The 18,987-nt window shown below is 37.0% G+C and overlaps 1 protein-coding gene and 2 long non-coding RNA genes across 5 annotated transcripts; 1 reads left to right on the top strand and 2 right to left on the bottom strand.

The window, feature by feature from the left end:
• Positions 1-3,307: 3,307 nt before the first annotated feature.
• On the bottom strand, positions 3,308-4,552 carry LOC125222487 (endochitinase EP3-like). Its single transcript, XM_048125128.2, has 2 exons — positions 4,149-4,552; positions 3,308-3,869 (listed from the first exon to the last, which is right to left on the bottom strand). The coding sequence occupies exons 1-2, from the start codon at positions 4,522-4,524 to the stop codon at positions 3,460-3,462; spliced, it is 786 nt and encodes a 261-aa protein (XP_047981085.1). The 5' UTR covers positions 4,525-4,552; the 3' UTR covers positions 3,308-3,459.
• Positions 4,553-14,775: 10,223 nt separating this feature from the next.
• Positions 14,776-16,416, bottom strand: LOC125222488 (uncharacterized). 3 transcript variants are annotated; one of them, XR_007176568.2, is made up of 2 exons: positions 15,944-16,416; positions 14,776-15,812 (listed from the first exon to the last, which is right to left on the bottom strand). It is a non-coding gene; the product is annotated as an uncharacterized LOC125222488 (long non-coding RNA). The 3 variants fall into 3 exon arrangements; XR_007176567.2 differs by having other exon boundaries at positions 14,776-15,799; XR_007176566.2 differs by having other exon boundaries at positions 14,868-15,790.
• On the top strand, positions 15,220-17,565 carry LOC148933326 (uncharacterized). The gene is made up of 3 exons (XR_016136370.1): positions 15,220-15,491; positions 16,721-16,781; positions 17,359-17,565. It is a non-coding gene; the product is annotated as an uncharacterized LOC148933326 (long non-coding RNA).
• Positions 17,566-18,987: the final 1,422 nt, after the last annotated feature.

Genomic DNA, 18,987 nt, shown 5'->3' with positions numbered 1-18,987 from the left:
GCTTATGTACACATTATCCTTATACACTTTGAGAGTGAGAGAACACTTCCCATCTTTGGAAGTTTGCCACGTGCGAGGGCTTGAATTCAAGGTGTTCCACGAGTTAGTAATGAAAGTGCACTAATAAGCCTTGCTTGATTTGATTGCGTTAATACATGTTTAAACTATTCTTCCATCTTTTGAGGCAATTATGACATCTAGTCCTTGTGCATTCCGTGCGTCTATTCTTGTATCTTTATTGTTTTGTTCGAGGGCAAACAAAAATGTAAGTTTGGGAAAGTTGATACGCTCGGATTTTGCACTATTTTAAGGTCATTATTTGGTCCGTTTTTTATGTCAAAGTCACTCTACACGTCCATTATTTGCATATTTTGTCTATTTTGGTATTTTGACGTGTTTTGTGTGAAATGTGCATAAATGAGCCGAAAAAGGGAGCCAAAATGCCAAGTTTGGGAATCTGGAGTCAGACGGCGACCGCAACGGATGTGTGCGGCGACCGTCGGCGCCCGGTGGGCAGATCAATGCAGCGGTCCGCCTCGGAAAAATGTGCTTGGAAGAGAAGTCTCGTTCGGCGACCGCCGGAAGATCTGCGGCGGTCCGCCGCCGAGGGAACAGACTCTCTGGACTCCAACGCGGCGACCGCCGGCCAAGGTGCGGCGGCCCGCCGGAGAAAGGCGGCGAATCCGAGAAGCCCTAGATTTGCGCCCAGTTTTACCATATTTTGGAGATTTTTTTTCCTTCTACAACAAGGCATGGTTTTTCCCTATAAATAAGGCCTCAAGCTTCATAAAAAAGAGAGAACTTCTACTTGCAAAATACTTCATAGAAATCAAGACCTAGAGTACTTCATTGGTGCAAGGAGTTGGAGAAGGATTTCAGGAACATCAAGAACGACAAGGATTCAACCCACGGGTTTTATTTGCTTTAGTTTTATGTTCAAATTGTCTTCCCTTCAATCTATGTTTTTAGCTTATTCAATTATGTGTAACTAAACTCATAGGATTCTAGGGATGTAGTAACGACTTTGGTTATACAAATTCCTTTTTCTATCTAATATCCGTTTTGTTTTTACTTTGTTTCTTCCCTAAGTAGTTTTGAAGCTGCATGATTGAGTGACACAATCGTGTATGATTTAATATAACTTGCTTCATAACTGTGACAGAGTTCTAGCGAGTTAGATTCACTTAGTAGACACTACAGTTAGCTTCCCTTAAAACGACACTGTTAATTGAGAGTGAGGACTTTTTAAGGGTCTTAGGAGCTTTTTGGAGTTACGTGTTAGGATTGACAACCCTAATCTTGTAATCAACATTTGTATCGCATGAGCATAAGCTAGGTGACTCGTCCTTTCAAAGTATAAACTGTGCTAGGGTATTATAGTTGGAATTTTGTATAACCATAACTGTGAACACACATCCCTGGGATTCCCTTATCTCTATCGTCTTTCTCTGTGTTTTATTCGCTTTTTAGTTGGTCTATGCTTTCTATTGTTTTTAGTTTTTCAAAAGTTTTCAAAACCCAATTGTTTTTCCAGATAGTATTTGAGTCTTAGTAGAGGATAGACACTTTGTGTTCGTCTTCCCCGTGTTCGATATCCGGTACTAACCTTTAACTATACTATATATACTCTGTATACTTGCAGGTTTATTTAGTGCTAATAAAAAGTGCATCATTGCTCTGGCTAGGTGTTGGGTCGATATCGGCGAGGATCTGATTGTAGGCAACAACCAACGGAAGGTTGGTTTCTGGACCCGCATCACGCAACGATACAATGAGGAGGGAGTGAAGACTAAAGGGGCACCGTCTCACAAGGCGCCGGAGCTTCGCAAGCATTTTGAGCGTGTCATGTACCACATCGGTAAGTTTCATGGCATTTACGAGAATAATCGTCGAATGATGACAGCGGTATGAGCTACGACGACGTGCGAGATTTGTCGCTAGGACAATTTGCGAGTACCGTCAGCAGCACCAGGTTCCAACACTGGGAAGCCTACATGAAACTGAAGGATTAAGAAAAATTTCGGGCGGATATTGAGGCGGCAGTGGAAACAGGCTCGAGGAGGACGAAGCTCGTTGGATCCCCAAGTTGGAGCGACAGCGGTCCAACGCCAACCGACTTCAGCGAGTCGGTTGAGGTAGTTCAACCCACTACTCGGCGCCCAATGGGAGTGAAAGCGGCGAAGGGGAAGGGGAAGTCTAAGAGGATCGACTCCCAGTCGACCGGTGGGGACCCGAAAGGTGATGTAAGAATTGTCGGCTACACTCTGCTGCATAAGTTCTATAGGCTATATCGAGAAGAATCGGATGATCGTGTGAAGACGGACATCTAGAAAACTATCAATATGATGAAGAAACAGCTGGGTCTGCATTCCGACGAAGACGACGACGCCTGACTCGTATCTGCGTTTTTTAATGATGATCGTTTCTAGGTTTTTATTTGTTTTTTTTTTTGTGATTCTCTTTTTTTTTAAATGAAGGTTTTTTTTTTCCATCTCGTTGTATTCTATTTTCCACTCTTGCAACACAACGACGATTTGCTTATTACTCACTCCGTCCCACCACAAGTGATCAACTTTTCATTTTGGGTTATCCCACCACAAGTGATCAATATCCTTTTTATCAAAAAACAAAACTTTTACTCTCTCTTACAATCTTACTTTATTCTCTTTCTCTTACTTTATTCTCTCTTCATCTCTCTTACTTTTTCTTCTCTCATACTTTATTCTCTTTACTTTAACTCAATACATATCATTTTCTTAAATCTCATGGCCAAAAGAAATCCATCACTTGTGGTGGAACGGAGGGAGTAATATTTTTTTGCATTTAAATTTATTTAATTTGTTAACATATTAAAAATACAAGTGCTACAAATTTAAAACAAAATAAATGATGATGTGGAAATGAAATGGAAATGGGAAGGCCTATGGGAGGGCCCTTCCATTGTGGGAAGATAGGCCCTATCAAAAATTGGCGTAAATAATAATAAAATAAAAAAAGGGCTCCATGGAAGGCTCTATGGGAGGGCCCTTAATGCTCTTAAAAAATTGATTTATCTGTAACTTTAGGAATTAGGATGTATAAATTATAATCAACTGAGATAGTTAAAATACATTGTAAAATTAATTCCATATTTTTAATTTAGCATTGCTTTAATTATAAACGGCATTGATGTCCCAAATTTTCCCTTATGAAACAGCATTTTTTTACTATACTAATCGGGAAATCTGATAATGAGTTAGTACATTTTGTGAAACTATTTTCATTTTAAAATTACTACAATAACTTCTAAAAGCTTAAGATAATCGTATATCTCAAGTGAATATTCATTCAATTCAAATACCATTTCAAAGACGTGACTCGTCACATTTATTCTAGTTAGGTCCATATAATTTATTCATTACATAACAATATATTGATCGAGTCTACTCGAGGCGTAGACTGAATCTTGAGTAGTGGAAATCAACATCGTAGATTAGTCCCCGGGTCCACACCGAGCTGGCCACAGTAACGTGTGTACAAGTCAACCCTACTGGTCACCTTCTCGGGCTCCTTCCCGTCGCATTCCAAGTTGCCATTGATGGCTCGAATCGTGGCCCCAAACCCTTGCCCCGAAACAATAGCTTTGTGACAATTTTGCATCCAATACCACAAGGCCGCCTTGAATGATACCCCCACGTCCGTGCCCACAACCTCCGGGTTGTTCAGCCCATCAAACCCAATGGCCCGTCCCGCTGCCCCGTAGTTGTAGTTCCACGTCAGCTGCAACGGGCCGCGGCCGTAGTAGAACTTGTCTGGGTTGCAAGGCCAGTCCGGAAAGTTCGGGTCGCAATACTTATCTGATTTATTACTTTCCTCTCTAAAGCAAAGGTCTACATTGCACACACAGAAAAATAATGATATGTCACCATTTCAATTTATGTAACACAGAGTGAATATGCCCACTCAATTTTATAAAAATAGAAACTTTGGAAACAGTACGTGTTTTAATGCAAAATTGGTAAAGTAAGAGAGATGAGTGGAAAAAGTAGTGGAACTAGTGGTAGTAGATTGTTGTGATGCGCATTTCTTAAAACAAAAAGTTACTCCCAATTTTTAGGAAACGGACCAAAAAGGAAAGAATTTATATTTTTTGGAAACGGAAAACTTACTGCCTGTTTCATGCGCAACATGGGCGAAGAAGGCCGCGATCTCTCGACGGCTGTCATCAGCGGTGCCGTCCGTTCCAAACCCGCGGAACGATCCGAGGGCGTCGAGAAAGGCAGCGCGAGTGTAGAATCCACGGTCGGGGCAATCCGCCCCGGCCGCATTGGCTATGCCATTGAAGAAAGCATCCGTGACGACCTCCTCAACTTTGACTCCATTGGTGGTGCACGGCCCGGACTGACAGCCCGGCCCGCAGTAAGTGGCGTCGGTGCCACAGAAGCCGTATTGGCTGCAGCACTCGTTGGCCGCACAGCCGCAGTTCTGGGCCGAAGCCCAGTTTGCTGCGGCAAGGAAGGCGAAAATAAGGATCAAATGCTTCATTTTGGTTAAAGAAATGATGTGGATGAACAAGGGAGTGGTTTGATGGATATTTATAGTGTTTGATCAATGTATAAATTTGATTTCGTTGAAAAATCAACTAGTAAATTGATTGGTCTTTTGATGTGTACAAGTATCATACGTATCATATGACTGTTTTATTTTATTCAATTCTCATTGAGTTGATTTTGGAGTATAATTTGAGAGTTACGGATATGAATATGTTGCATCCAATTTTTTGAGCTGCAAATTAAATTTAATGAAGTGTTTTAATAATATTTTTGGTTTGGAACTAAGATGATTGAGAAATTTTGAAGCTCTCTTCCAATTTGTCATCTTTTTTTTTTTTTTTTTTTTTTATCAATTTTGTCGTCAATTTATTTTGAGCATTAGATTCGTGTTTGAGTCTGTCGTTTAAGCTCATTAAAATTAATGAGTAGAAGGAACAAATCTCGAATCAAATTAGACAATCTTTAATATTATTTCAACAACGTAACCTTTGGGTCGAATATATAACCATTTCTTATGTAAGTGTAATGGAAGTGTCCAAGAATGTTTCAGTTTGAATTGAAGGATAATGTGCGTAGTTGACTACAAGAAATAATGAAGTATATGGATTATAGATGAGAAGGTATAAATAATAGAGAAAGAAGTACTTAAGTATTTTTAGAGATACGATTTTATTTTTTAACGCAATAGATAGAGTTGAATATTCGACTGCTGAATTTAATCAAACACGCCATATCATGACGGAAAAGTCTTTTGAATTGAAGATTTTGATTTTGATTTTGACAATGAAAGCTCAATTACTTATTTTTTTCCGCATTTCTTTCAATTTATACGTCGTCATTTAAGCTAACGCACAGTTTGTGAAGCATTATTCATTGTATCCAACGGTGAACAAGATACCCAAAATAATCCGAATTAAACCGAAATTAAAAATTTTTGTCGATTTTTTTTTTTGGAATTTTGGTTCAGTTAGATATGTAAAACCAAAAAAATATATATAATTTGAGCGTTCTCTACGTTACACAAATAGGGATTTTAGACAATATCTATTTTAATTCTAAATTGTAAAGTAATAGGGATAGAAAGAATAACTGATTGAAGTGGATTAAATTTATGGACTGACCAATGGAAAATAAGAGTATTTTTATTAGATAGATATCTAAAAAAATCTATTTATTTGTATTATTTATATTAAATTATGTTATGGTATTTAAATTTCTGAAGATTGTAGTAATTGTTTGGAGATACTAGCAGAGCAAATTAACCCGATATATGTTTTTATGTAAATTTTAGAAAAATAATTTTTGAATTTTCGTTTATACAAAATATTGTTGCGATATAATTTTTAGATTTAGATAAATATTTGTAATTTCAATTATAGTCTTTCTAATATTGTTTTTCCGATAATTCAGTTCAATTAAATTTTTTGCTTTTCAAAGGATTTTAATTTGTCGATTTAATACAGTCTAGCAAATAAAATTAAATCGAAAACTGAATGATAATATACCTAACTGAATATGACGGCATGGAATAAGTTATACCAAATTCTTGGCAGCCTCCTCTAGTTAAGGATATGACTAGGTCTTTTCAATAAGTAATAAGAATTGTCCCATAAAAACATTGATTACTAGAATTTAGGAGTCAAGACTCCTAGTGCTATGTTTGAATCTAGCGATTTGAATTTAGTTAGAATTATTATAACCGGAAGTTATTTAAAATTTCTATTCCAACCTCTTACAATATCTTCAAGTTTATTCTATCTTTATAAAATATCAACTTTATATTCCATTTTTCAAACTTGTATCATTCATATCTCTATATCAAATTTTCAACATTACATTGTCATAATATACTGAAATTTAAGCAACAAGCTAACGTGTCACTTTTTAGAAAAATTAAATGTTAATGAGTTTCACCATTTCATTTCATTCATTTAGGACTTTCATATAGGACTGACAATTTTTTATACCACTAATCCAACAAGAATTCGCACAACATTAATGAATTTGAGTCAAGCCTTGTAGGGTTTGGGTCCTTATCGAGTTGACACAATAAGAACCTAATGACTTTGGGTTGGTTATGGGTTGGGTTCGGTTTATCCGATAAAAAATAAAATTATTATTTTAGTAATTTTTATCAATTAAGAAAAATATTACTATTACTTTAATTTTATTATTTAGATTTAAATTGTGATAAAGTTCTAATCATGTTATAACATGTTTTAATAATGTAATATCATATTTTAAAGTGTAATATCAAGTTTAAAAATTTAATCATGTTATGATAGTTATCGTATCATGTTTTAAAAGTTTAATCATGTTATGGTAGTTATCGTAAAGAAAATATAATTTTTATATTTATGTAAGAGAGAACATTTTCTAAAAATAGAAATGTGACATCTTTTGTGGGACAAACTAAAAAGAAAAGTGTGACATTTATTATGGAACAGATGGAGTATAATAACTTCCTAACATTAACGTTGAACCCACCAATTTTCGACATGACATGATAATCCACATGAACACACACGAAGTTAATTGGTTGAGCCCCAATAAGAATCCGAGTTTTTGGTTGGTTTAGGATTTGGCCTTATTAGATTGGGTTGATCTAATAATGACTCAATCTGCACAATTTGTCAGCCCTACACAATGTCATGCCAAAAGTTGAAGTAGTGAATAATATATTTGCTAAAAGTTTGAAAATTGAATAAAAAGTAAATATTTTATAAAGGATTCGATAGATTTGAAAATAATGTAAAACATTAGAATATAAATTATAATTAACTCTAAAATAACGTAATAAGTACTTCTCATTTTTTAGGGGATAACATGGAGATATTATTGGAATTACATGTAAAAAATCCGAAACTCAAACTAAATTCAAATTATTACATATTCAAATAAAACTATAGATCAGACTAGGTTGCTTACCTCGTGAAAAACTCATTGATTAAATGAAAAAGAGGATAAAAAATTTATTAATATATAAATTTGGATAATATTTTGAAATGTCAACAAAATTATATGTTGACATTTTAATACCATCATGTTGACATTTTTAATACACTGCATTGATAAACTAGCAGAGTTAACAACTTAAGAAAGTTAGTAGATAAAACCTCTACTACATGATCTAACTATGTCGTTTTTCAATATAGTAAATATATTCGAGATAATATAGGGATGAAGGGAAACTTGAGGCAGGTTGACTTAGTCATGTTCTTGGTCTAGGTCTAACAATGACTGGTTCCAAACATATAATACAACATTTATTAGCTTAGAATTTCGAGTAATGCATTTATTATTACTATCAACTTCTTTATGTACCTATATTATTATTTATTACTATCAAGTATCAACTTCTTTACTCACTTTCTATTTTCTGATTTGTGCTTTGACATGTACCCAAATTCCACGCAGGCAAAAATTGTTAACTTCTACAAGGGAAACAATTTATAAGACGCATATGGATCTTTAAAATCAAACGAAACTTGACAAAACTATTGAGAGAAACAAGGCTTGTCTTATAATAAAAAAAATTACACTCAGACCTACAAAATTGATTATTCGGAGACATTCTCAAAAGTGGTAAAGATTAGTTCAAGTTCAACGTGAGGAATGCATTTCTGCACGGTAACTATATATAGAAACAATGTTTTAAAAATCGAACCGGTGAGTAAACCGATGCAGCTATCGGTTCACGGTTCAACTGGTCGGACCGGTTCGCGGCCAGTACTAATATATTGAGAGAAACAAGGCTTGTCTTATAACTACAGTATTCCGGCTCGACCGGTGGTTATCTTTACAGTACTAATATTATTCTCAATCCTAACTTGACATATTGTGTAATATAATTTAATTTTTAAATTAAAAATCATAATACTTTCCCTAAACCCATACGGTACATATTCATAGCCAAATATTGAAGTAAAAATATATACACATAATATACTTTTAAATTAAAATTAATTTGAGAGTTTTTAAATTAAACTTCAGTTCATTGATAAGTAGTGAACAAAATATTTTAACAAAATACTTAAACATAACAACAATATAAATTCATAATATTCAAAAAATATTTGCAGTACTAATATTATTCTCAATCCTAACTTGACATATTGTGTAATATAATCTAATTTTTAAATTAAAAATCATAATACTTTCCCTAAACCCATATCGTACATATTCACAGCAAAATATTGAAGTGAAAATATATACACATAATATACTTTTAAATTAAAATAAATTTGAGATTTTTAAAATTAAACTTCACTTATCTATACACCACCAAACGGCATACCCATATAATTAAAACACACTTCTCAACCCTACTCTTATTCCCTCAAGCGCCGCCAAGAAAATACGCCCACCTCCACTTCCACCTCCATATTTGAAACCTCTTCCCCATCTCTTAGTTTCTCTATATCTCTTCTACTTTTAAATCCTCTAAATCTTTGTTCTATTTCTCAATCCCTACTTTATATCTCAATATTTGTTGGTTAATCTCTAGATCTGCTCTGTTATTGCGCCTCACAAGTAGAATAATTTGGGCTGTGATGAAGAGAAGGGCATAAAAAGAGTCTTGACACGATGGGAATAAAAACTCAAAGTGAAAATTTTAATTTTTTTTTTAGAAAAACCGGTTCAACCGGCCAGCAATTTCCGGTCCGACCGCTCAGTTTATTCGGCCTGGAAAGGTCCAACAGCACGACGGTTTTAAGGGGCAAATCGGACCGAACACAGCAACGGTTCGCGGCCGAACCAGTCGAACCGGCCGGTTCGATCCTATTTTTAAAACAACGTATAGAAGGAAGTTTACATGGAAGTTCCTACAGGATTCGCAAGTGACATAAAAAATGGAGAATTATGTTTTTTTTAAAAAATTTATATGGTTTAAAACAATCTCCAAGAGCCTGGTTTAGAAGATATGATGATTGTAGGGATCTATCACCAAGATCACCGATGATTCACTAATTACCAATACCTCATATACTCCATCTGTTCTATAGTAGTGAGGCATTTCTTTTCGAATGGAAACTAAGAAAAAGGTGTTAATGTATTAATTAAAAAGATATTAATAAAGTAGAAGAAAGAAAAGAGTAAAGAGAATAAAAAAAAGTGAGAAAATGTATTACTTTTTACTAAAATAGAAAATGACTCTAATATTATAGAATGTCCAAAATGGAAAAATAACTATACTACTGTGGAACGGAGGGAGTAGAGTACAAGATATAAAATTAAACCTTAACACCACTTAGATATTCACCGATCTAAGTCAAAGCCATTTGATACACTCGGATTTTGCACTGTTTTAAGACCTTTATTTAGTTTGATTTTAATGGCAAAGTCACAATTAATGTCCATGTTTTGCATATTTTCTCTATTTTGGTATTTTGATGTGTTTTGTGAGATATGTGTATATTTGAGTCTAAAAAGATAGGAAAAAGTCGAAGTTAGAAATCTGGAGCGTTTCTGAAATCCAGCGGTTCGCTGCAACATGCGCAGCGACCGCTGGAGCCTAGCGACCGCCGCATCAGTAGCGGCCCGCTCTGGAGAAAGTTGTGCTTAAAGTCGAAGACGTCCAGCGACCGCTACCAGAGCTTCCGAAGCTACGGGATTAATTCCAGCGCCCGCTGCAACATAGTGCAGCGACCGCTGTCCAAGAGTCAGAAGCTACGGATCATTATGCAGCGACCACTGGCCAAGGTGCAGCTGCCCGCTGCAAAAATGCGGCGCACAGATTTGACCTACTTTCTCCCCAAGATTTACCAAACTTAGCCATTCTTACCTTGTTATGTTAGGACTCGAAATTTCCCCTATAAATACCCCCTCAAACCTCTTCATTTAGATCTTCGTTTTGCTTCATAATTCTAGAGCATAAAATTGAAAGAGTTCTTCATTGTGCAAAAGGTTGAAGACGAAATCAAGAGAAGATCAAGGCTACAAGAATTCTACCTTTGGGTTTTATTGCTTTAGTTCTCATGTTCACTTTGTTTTCCCTTCATTCTATGTTTTTAGCTTATTCAATCATGTGTAACTAAACTCATAGGATTCTAGGGATGTGTTAGTAACGATTTTGGTTATACAATTCATTTTTCTATTTAATGTCCTTTTTGTTTTTACTTCGTTTCTTCCCTAAATTGTTCCGTAATATTTCATGCTTGAGTGACACATTCGATGAAGATTTAATATAACTTGTTACATAATCGTGAGAAGAGGTTGGCGAGTTAGATCCACTTAGTAGACACTGCAATTAGCTTCTTTTAAAAAGACACTGTTAATTGAGAGTGAGAACTTTTCAAGGGTCTTAGGAGCTTTTAGGAGTTACGAATCTAGGATTGACAACCGTAGTGTTATTAATCTACACTTGTACCGCATAGGCATAACTCGTGTAACTCGTTCTATCGAAGTATAAACTGCGCTATGGTATTGTAGTTGGAACTTGTATAACCATAACTGTGAACGCACATCCTTGGAATTCTCTTATCTCTTATATTTTTACTTCTTTAATTTGTCGCAATTAGTTGTTTATTTCTTTCAAGTGTTGCTTGTTTTCCAAAACTTTTCCAAAAAGTGAAACAAGCTTAGTAGAAGGTAGACAATCTGTGATTCTATTCTCTGTATTCGATATTCGGTACTGACGTTTAGCTATACTAAATCTACTCTGTATACTTGCAGGTTTATTTAGTGCTAATAAAAAGTGCATCACCATCCAAGTATACCACATGCACACTAAGTTGAAGAGTCGGTAGATAAAAACACAATATGATGTACTCTCTCCGTTCCATAGTAATGGAGACGTTTCTTTTCGGCACAGAGATTAAGAAAAATTGTGTTAGATGAATTAAGTAAGGGCATGTTTGATTAGATGAGTAGAGTAGGAAAAGGATGGAAAATGCTGACGTGGACTAAACAACTCATTGTTTGTCTGCATGAGTTGTTTTCTATCAAGCCCATTCCAAAAAAGTCGGCCCGCTGAAAATAAATGTTACCTAACCCAATTTAATGGGTAACTCTAACCCCCAAAATAGTTGGTTTAGTAGACGGAGTTTCATTGTTTGAGCATACCAACACCTCCTCTTCCCTTTTTTACCCTCTCTCTCCATCCCCTTCGCTGCTCGAAACCCATTGCTCGCACGCAGCAAATCTGTCGTCGCCGCAAATCTGCTCAAAGTCCATTGCTTGCACGCCATAAAGGTCGTCAATTCAAACCATTTTGGTTGTTCCATAGACTTTCGAGCTCCATAGTCGTTTTCGCTGGTATCTGGTTGTTGTCTGCAACATTTATCATTTACCCCCAATTTGATCGGACATGCAAATGAGCTTAGATTTGAATTATGAGGTGGTTTAAGGGGTTTAGGTACTACAATTCGATTGTAATTCAATTTCATTATGTTATTATCCTCTTTGATGTGTTCGTGTGATTTGTCCCTACAATAATTTATTAATTTTTATTATTTTTGACCGATCTGATTCACACATTGATTGAATGGGAAAATTTGACTATCTTTAACCCATTTTGAAGGTCGAGTTACATGTATGTTTGTGACATTTATGTTCATTGTACACTCTCTGGTACCAGGTAATTTTTTTCAAACTCGTAACTTGATGGAAAATATCTACCTGGATAAAAGCCATAAGCTAGCTTTTCCAAATGAATACAAGTAGCAATATCTACCTGGATAAAAGCCATAAGCTAGCTTTTCCAAATGAATACTAGTTGTTCGCAGGCATGGATCGGGTACCAAAAAAAACGAAAGGAAATTGAAAATGTCTTGGTAATCGTTGAAGATTTGGTCCGTCGGCAGCGCCAACAATCTTTGCTACTGCTCAATTTGGCTGAGTATTTTAGTCGGCGGAGGACTAGTGAAAATGAAGACGATACAACCGTGGTTATTGATATGCTAGACAGGATACCGGAGCAAATTCGACGTATGGATAGGCTGGTGCGTTCTACTGACACGGACTGTGTGAACAATCTCCGGATGGATCGTAACTGCTTTGGACGGTTGTGCTTGCTTCTACGTGAGCACATGGGTCTGGGCGATCGGAAATATGTAAGCATGGAAGAGCAAGTGTCTATGCTCTTGAGCCTCCTCGCTCATCACAAAAAGAATCGGATAGTAGGGTATGATTTTATACGATCTGGTCAGACCGTTTCTCGATATATTCATGAGGTGTTGAGAGGGGTGATTGGACTTCATGAGGTATTCATGTCTAAACCCACGCCCGTGGGCGAGAATTGCGACGATCCCCGTTGGAAATGGTTCAAGGTATTATCAACAAAACGTTACTGTATATGTTTTACACAAATGCATATCTTAACTAAATTTAGATCGACTTGACTGTTCGTATTTTATTAGGGCTGTCTAGGGGCATTGGATGGAACATATATCGACGTCCGTGTGAGTGTTGGGGATGCACCGCGGTACAGAACACGAAAGGGCCACATCACCACCAATACTTTGGCTGTCTGTGATCGGTTTATGCGATTTGTCTACGTCCTACCTGGGTGGGAGGGATCAGCCGCTGATGCTCGTGTTCTACGTGATGCTGTCACACGAGAAGTTGACAATCTACGCGTCCCTAAAGGTACGAAAGCTAGGTTGTAGTCTGCGATCGGTTGATGCGGTTATGGATACTATGTGTTTCTAACTTACAGTTCTCATCTTTCCACACCCAGACTGCTATTACTTGTGCGATAATGAATTTGCAAACAACGAAGGATTCCTCACACCATTCAAAGGTGTGCGGTATCACTTGAAGGAGTGGGGACCTGCTGCGCATAAGCCCCAAAACCCTCAAGAATTGTTTAACATGAGGCACACCATGGCACGGAATATCATCGAACGTGCTTTTGCGGTTCTGAAGATGAGGTGGGGGATATTACGTGGTGCCAGCTTCTACCCGATCGAAACACAAACGTGCTTCATAATGGCATGCTTCATTCTGCATAATTTCATTCGAAGCCAAATGCAAGTTGATCCAGTGGAGTTGGAACTAGGTGATGCAACTGTGGACCTTGAGGACCTTGATCACGCAAATGGGGACATTTCAGCCGGGCCGGCAGGAGATGGTCGGAATATGTTGATGCAGTTGAATCTACCCCAGCATGGAACCAGACCCGGACCGAGATAGCTGAGTTTATGTGGAATAATGCGCAACTCAGGCAGTAATTTATGACATTGCATACTTGTTTAATTGTTTTTAACTTCATACTCTTTCATTTCAATATTACTTTGGTGTTTCAGTAGTTTATGACACTGCATACTCCTTCACCTTTCGAATCTAATTAATTCAGTGTTTGGTGTAATGGGGGGATGTGAAGTGAATAATGAATATTACTTTGAGTATTATATGATACAATAGAATTCTCCATTTTCCTTTCACCGCAGGAGTTATATGATGGGACTAAGTGGGGAAGTTGTGAATGACTTAAATGTAGTGGGGTTGATGATGTGTATAAAAGGTAAAATAAAATGAATTTCATGAAGCTTGATGTTTCATATATTTATTCAATTTGTTGGAGGAATATTAATACACAATGCGATATGTTTTTTAGGGAATGGGTGGAAGAATCATTTTTTTTATTTTATGGATGTATTGATTAGAGGAGAGGGGCTGAAAATGTAAAGGAATAATCAAGTGTAGAAACCCCAGAAAAGATCTTCAATTTATTCTCCAAGAATAAAATGCACACTTTCCTTCGTTGGTTTTAAAAAATCGCATACTTATTTTTTTGACAAATATCCTAGTCAATTATCCTATTATAAATAACCTTGAATTAAATCTAATGGAAGATTTGCAAATCCTATATATAACCGTAAATTGTAAACTAGTAATTGAGTGCATTCACCACTTTAAAATTATATTATGCTAATTAAATAGATTCACAGTCTTAATATAAATAATAAATATAATTTAAAATATATAATACCATAGCTAGAATCACGGTTAATCAAATAAAGTTATAAATAACATTTAACCTACAACTAAATTAAATATTATAATTGATGTACAAAACGAAATATTTGCAACCATATTTTTTTTCAAAGATTAAAACAAGTCATAAACAAACGTATGTTATATTATGGTGTTAAATGCAGAGGGTTCAAAAAAATTTGAGTTAACGGAAGAAGTATTTCAGAAATAGAGAAAACCCTCTAGATGAAGTCATTTGCATTGATGCAACCTAACAATATCCATGATAAAAAAAAATGTATATATATATATATAATAAGTGATCTTGTAGAATTCAAAACATGCCATTTTCGTTTATTATAATCGATCTTGGAATTATAAATAATAGTTGCTTCGTTCTCAAACGAACATTTCAAGTGCAACTAAAAGGAGAGAACCAAATAAAAAGTTTCAATGTCCGGCCCATCCATCGGAAGTTCGATGAAGTCTTATGATACAAATTTATCAAATCCTAATCTATTATAATTAGAGAGAGAGAGACGTGCAAGCCCAGGCAGCCCGTTCTACGGTCGTGCTCGCACTCCAAGAAAGTCGGAACATCATCAGGGATGACCGTGGATGTTATTTGTTTTCCTACACCAAAGCCACGAGCTTGAACCGGGTTTTTTGTCTACACCAAATTAAACAAATATTAGATGAATAAATGCCCAAATAACTAAACTAGTAGAATAATAAAATGCATACGAATTAAAAGGGGGGGGGGGGGGGGGGGGGATTGGGCGTATCCTAGAAGGATCAGGTGAGAAGATCATCATCTTCTGACAAAGATGATATTTTCTGACAGAGAGAATATTTGGAGGGGAGATTTGTCAGCCAAGTTGCCGTCTTCTTGCACATATATGTATACACCACCAATCATTTGCATACCCCCACCTCACATAAACAATAACTCCCACAATATTTTCTCAACGAAGCAAGAGGAGGAAGCAATCCATCAGGACCTTTTGTATATCAGCAAGCCCTTTTCACAATCACACAAAGGTGAGTATCATCAACACCTCACTTTTTTCACATATTGCATATAGTCTCTGCTCAAAATAGTTCCACATATTGTATATAGGCAAAACTTAGCCTCTGCCCAAAATACCAACTTAGCATCCGATGGATATTGCTTATAGGCAAATTTAGTATCTCAAGAACATAGTTGCTAGCATCTCAAAAACATGAAAAATAAAATGGCCGATTTTAAGGGATACTAAGAACTTAGCTTGAAATAACATAGGAATCTGTCGGAGAGACTTTCGGTAGCAAGCTCGACACTGTCTTCATTCCTTTCAAATCTGAAATTTCTAATTTGCAAAGCTTGGCATAAAAAAGGAATAAAATAAAATAATCTAATAATAAAGTTAAAAAATAAATAAATAAATAAAATCTTGGTGAATAAGCAAATGAAAGAGACAAAATAGAGGAACGAAATTTGTTGACCACCCTACCTGTCGGAGGGGCGGCGAGGCGGTGCATGCCGGCGGTGGCGGATTCATGGCGGCGGCGGTACGGTGAAGAGAGAGGGAGAGAGAGAGAAAGGGAGAGAAGAGAAAGAGAGAAGGGGAAGCCGCCGGAGGCGGGGGCGGCGCGACAGTGGCGGCTGGTCGACGGCAGCAAGGTGTGAAGGGGGGAGGCGATTGAAATTCTGATTTGGGGGAAGTGTTTTCATAATGTGCATTTGGGGAAGAAGTCAATAGTGTGATTGAGTGAGAGAGAGAGACCGATAAGTAAGTGAGTATATGGCTGATTTCATTTTAGAATTGAGGCTGCTCTTTTTCCTAATTAATTGATGGGCCAATAATTTAAATAGAGTTGGGTTAATTTCTAATTTGGTGCAAAGATTATGGGCTAGTTCGATGGAATAGACACTGGGCCAAGATTTATCAAAGAGCAAGAAGAATTGTTGGACTGGATGGAATTAATATCTAAAGGATTTAGGATGGAAGAATAAATTGTTAAGCTAAAATAATTAGTTGTGATCCAAGTTGTTATAGTTTTGCATAAATTTGTAGTAGTATATGGAATATCACTTTAGTCGAAACCCGAGAATAGTGAAAGAAGAAACATTAAATAATATATGAGTTCTAGAAATCTTCTTAAGGATAAATAATAAATAAATAAACAAAATGAAAGAGATTAATTAGGAGGCATGCATTCCTATTAAAGTTTAAGGTTTCTTGAAGTTTGATTAGTATATCATATTATATTGTTTTGTTATCAAAAAGGTTATCTCTACAAGTTAAAGTCGGAGCGAGAATTTCAAGTTAAGGAAATTAAACGAACGAGGTGAGCTTTCTTATACTAAAAACAAAAATTATATTTTATGAAAACTCGAACCCATGTTCGTGATTTGATGTTGTCTCGCCATAAATGTTTTGTGTATGATGCCTATCTGTTGGCTAAGGCCAAGTGAATTATGAATGATGATTATAAGTCGAATTCGGGTCCCAGTGAGGGTGGTGTCCCCGCTCGGACTAGTGTTCACGAGATACCTCTGACCGTGGAAGGTGGCCACCTTCCCGGCACAAGGATACCTCTGACCCGTTGGGCAGAGAAGGTGACCGTATGAGAACACCATCTCAGCGGCACAAGGATACCTCTGACCTGTTGGGCAGGGAAGGTGACCGTATGAGAATACCATCTCATCGGCACAAGATGATCAGATATGGCTAAGTACAGAATAATGGGGCTGCAGCCCAATGTGAATATTTTTAGTACGCTCAGGTCTTTTCAATAAAACCCCTAAGTGTTACTGTGATGATGGCTTGACAATATTTTGTTAAAAATGTATATGTGTATTTTTCGGCAATGTGTTCACTGAGTATTTTTGTACTCAGCCCTACATATATTTCGAAATATGCAGGTTAAGCGGTGACGACTAGGGGCGATGTTGAGCAGAGATGGCGAATGTGTTTCAGTTTGATAAATGCTTGGATGCATCGTGTCTCCATACACAGTGTCATCCTCTCTTGACTCTTCCGCTGCAATGTAAATAACGAGCTTATGCTCTTTTGTATTACGCACTTTGATGTATTTTTCCAGTTATACTAATTTAATTTCGTTCATTCCAGTATTGTCGAGATTTTCCTTTCTTCCTCGCTTCTTTAATCCTCCCCTAGTCACGATAAATCGCGTTTGCTATCCTTAGCAAAGTGCGGTCGTGACATGGAGCTACTAGGCTTTGAAGTCCACCAAAACAATGTCGTCCCTTTGGTGTATGATCACTTACCATTTTTTTCCTCAAGGATATGCATGAGGTAGTCAGCCTTCTCATCATCGTCGTAGCCCATAAAAAGGTCCAGCCTCTCGGGCTCCTTCACAAGTATGTCGCTAGCAAGGAATTTTTGCTTCCTATCCAAACCTGGGACGGTGTGCAGCAGTTTTGAAACTTCAGTTCATTTAGCACTTAGGTCGAACTCGTATCCGATACAGGTTGTTAAAGTGTCCAGGCGCTGGTTCGTTTCTTCGTTCATCTTTGACATCGCCTCCAAGATGGATTCCAATGCAGCCCCTGCCTTCCTTTTGCGATTAGGTTTGTTGGATGTAGTGTGGCTTTTGTAAGAGCTTTCACATCCGGTATCCGGATTGAGGCTTTCTTGGATCTCCTCTTGGGTGTACAAATCATCTAGATTGACATTGTACATATCAGGATGAGGCTCCGGCACGAGAGAAGGGTCACCACCAGTTGGTGAAGGGACACGACCAGTCGGAGAAGGGGCAGCACCCATTTTGGCAAAAGCTTGAGTCATGCCCTCGCATCTTATACCAGCTGCATGATCCTTCCCATATATGTGCTTCCAGTCATTGTAAAATGGCCAAAACTTATACCTCATATAGCGTGCTTTAGAATCAACCTACAAGGAAAAAACAATAACTTCAAATGAAAACTCACACTGATGATAAACAATATGCAGAACAGCAGGGGAGATGTGACTGAGTAACCTTCACGATTTGGGCCCACTGCTCGTCGTTGCATTCTATCTTCCAGTCACCATCTGAGTTGAATCCAACACCGCTACGGTCAAGCATCGAATTCAATGAATTGTAGAATTTCTTCCAAGTGTTGATCTTAGAGGAAATATAAGGTTGGGCTTTCACAGTTGTGTTAGGGATTTCTCGACGGATATATTCTTCAACACGAGTGAGGAATCCTGCTCGGAACCCATTATCGGCCTTCCAACGGTTAGTGACTAGGTCCTTCAAGGCAAGTATGAGGACTTCCTCCTCACGAGGTGACCAAGCGCGCCTAGACCTATCGGGCTTCATTCCACCAGTCTTAACGCGCATAGCACCACCTTCACAACGATAAAGTGTTCATGAATTATTTATCCTCAAAGTTCATGTTAATTGCAGTGCATAAACTAACCATTCGAGTTGTGGCTTTTCGATTCCGGTGGTATGTGAGAGTTAGGCATCATTCACACAAGCAGATTGAATTTATGACTACATGTTCTCCAAAAAAAAACAAAAATAATGACACAAAAATAAAGTA

Source organism: Salvia hispanica, chromosome 1, assembly GCF_029641045.1.
Source record: "Salvia hispanica isolate PSC_SH4W2 chromosome 1, Shi_PSC_v1, whole genome shotgun sequence".
In the NCBI taxonomy this organism is placed as follows: Eukaryota; Viridiplantae; Streptophyta; class Magnoliopsida; order Lamiales; family Lamiaceae; genus Salvia; species Salvia hispanica.
The sequence above is the reverse complement of the archived record's forward strand: the minus strand, read 5'-3'. Positions and strand labels throughout refer to the sequence as shown.

Excerpts from the sequence above, each read along its gene's own strand:
- LOC125222487 (XM_048125128.2), bottom strand. The coding sequence starts at position 4,524 with ATGAAGCATTTGATCCTTATTTTCGCCTTCCTTGCCGCAGCAAACTGG. Across the intron at positions 3,870-4,148 it reads TGTTGCGCATGAAACAGGCA|ACCTTTGCTTTAGAGAGGAA; the intron begins GTAAGTTTTCCG and ends TGTGCAATGTAG.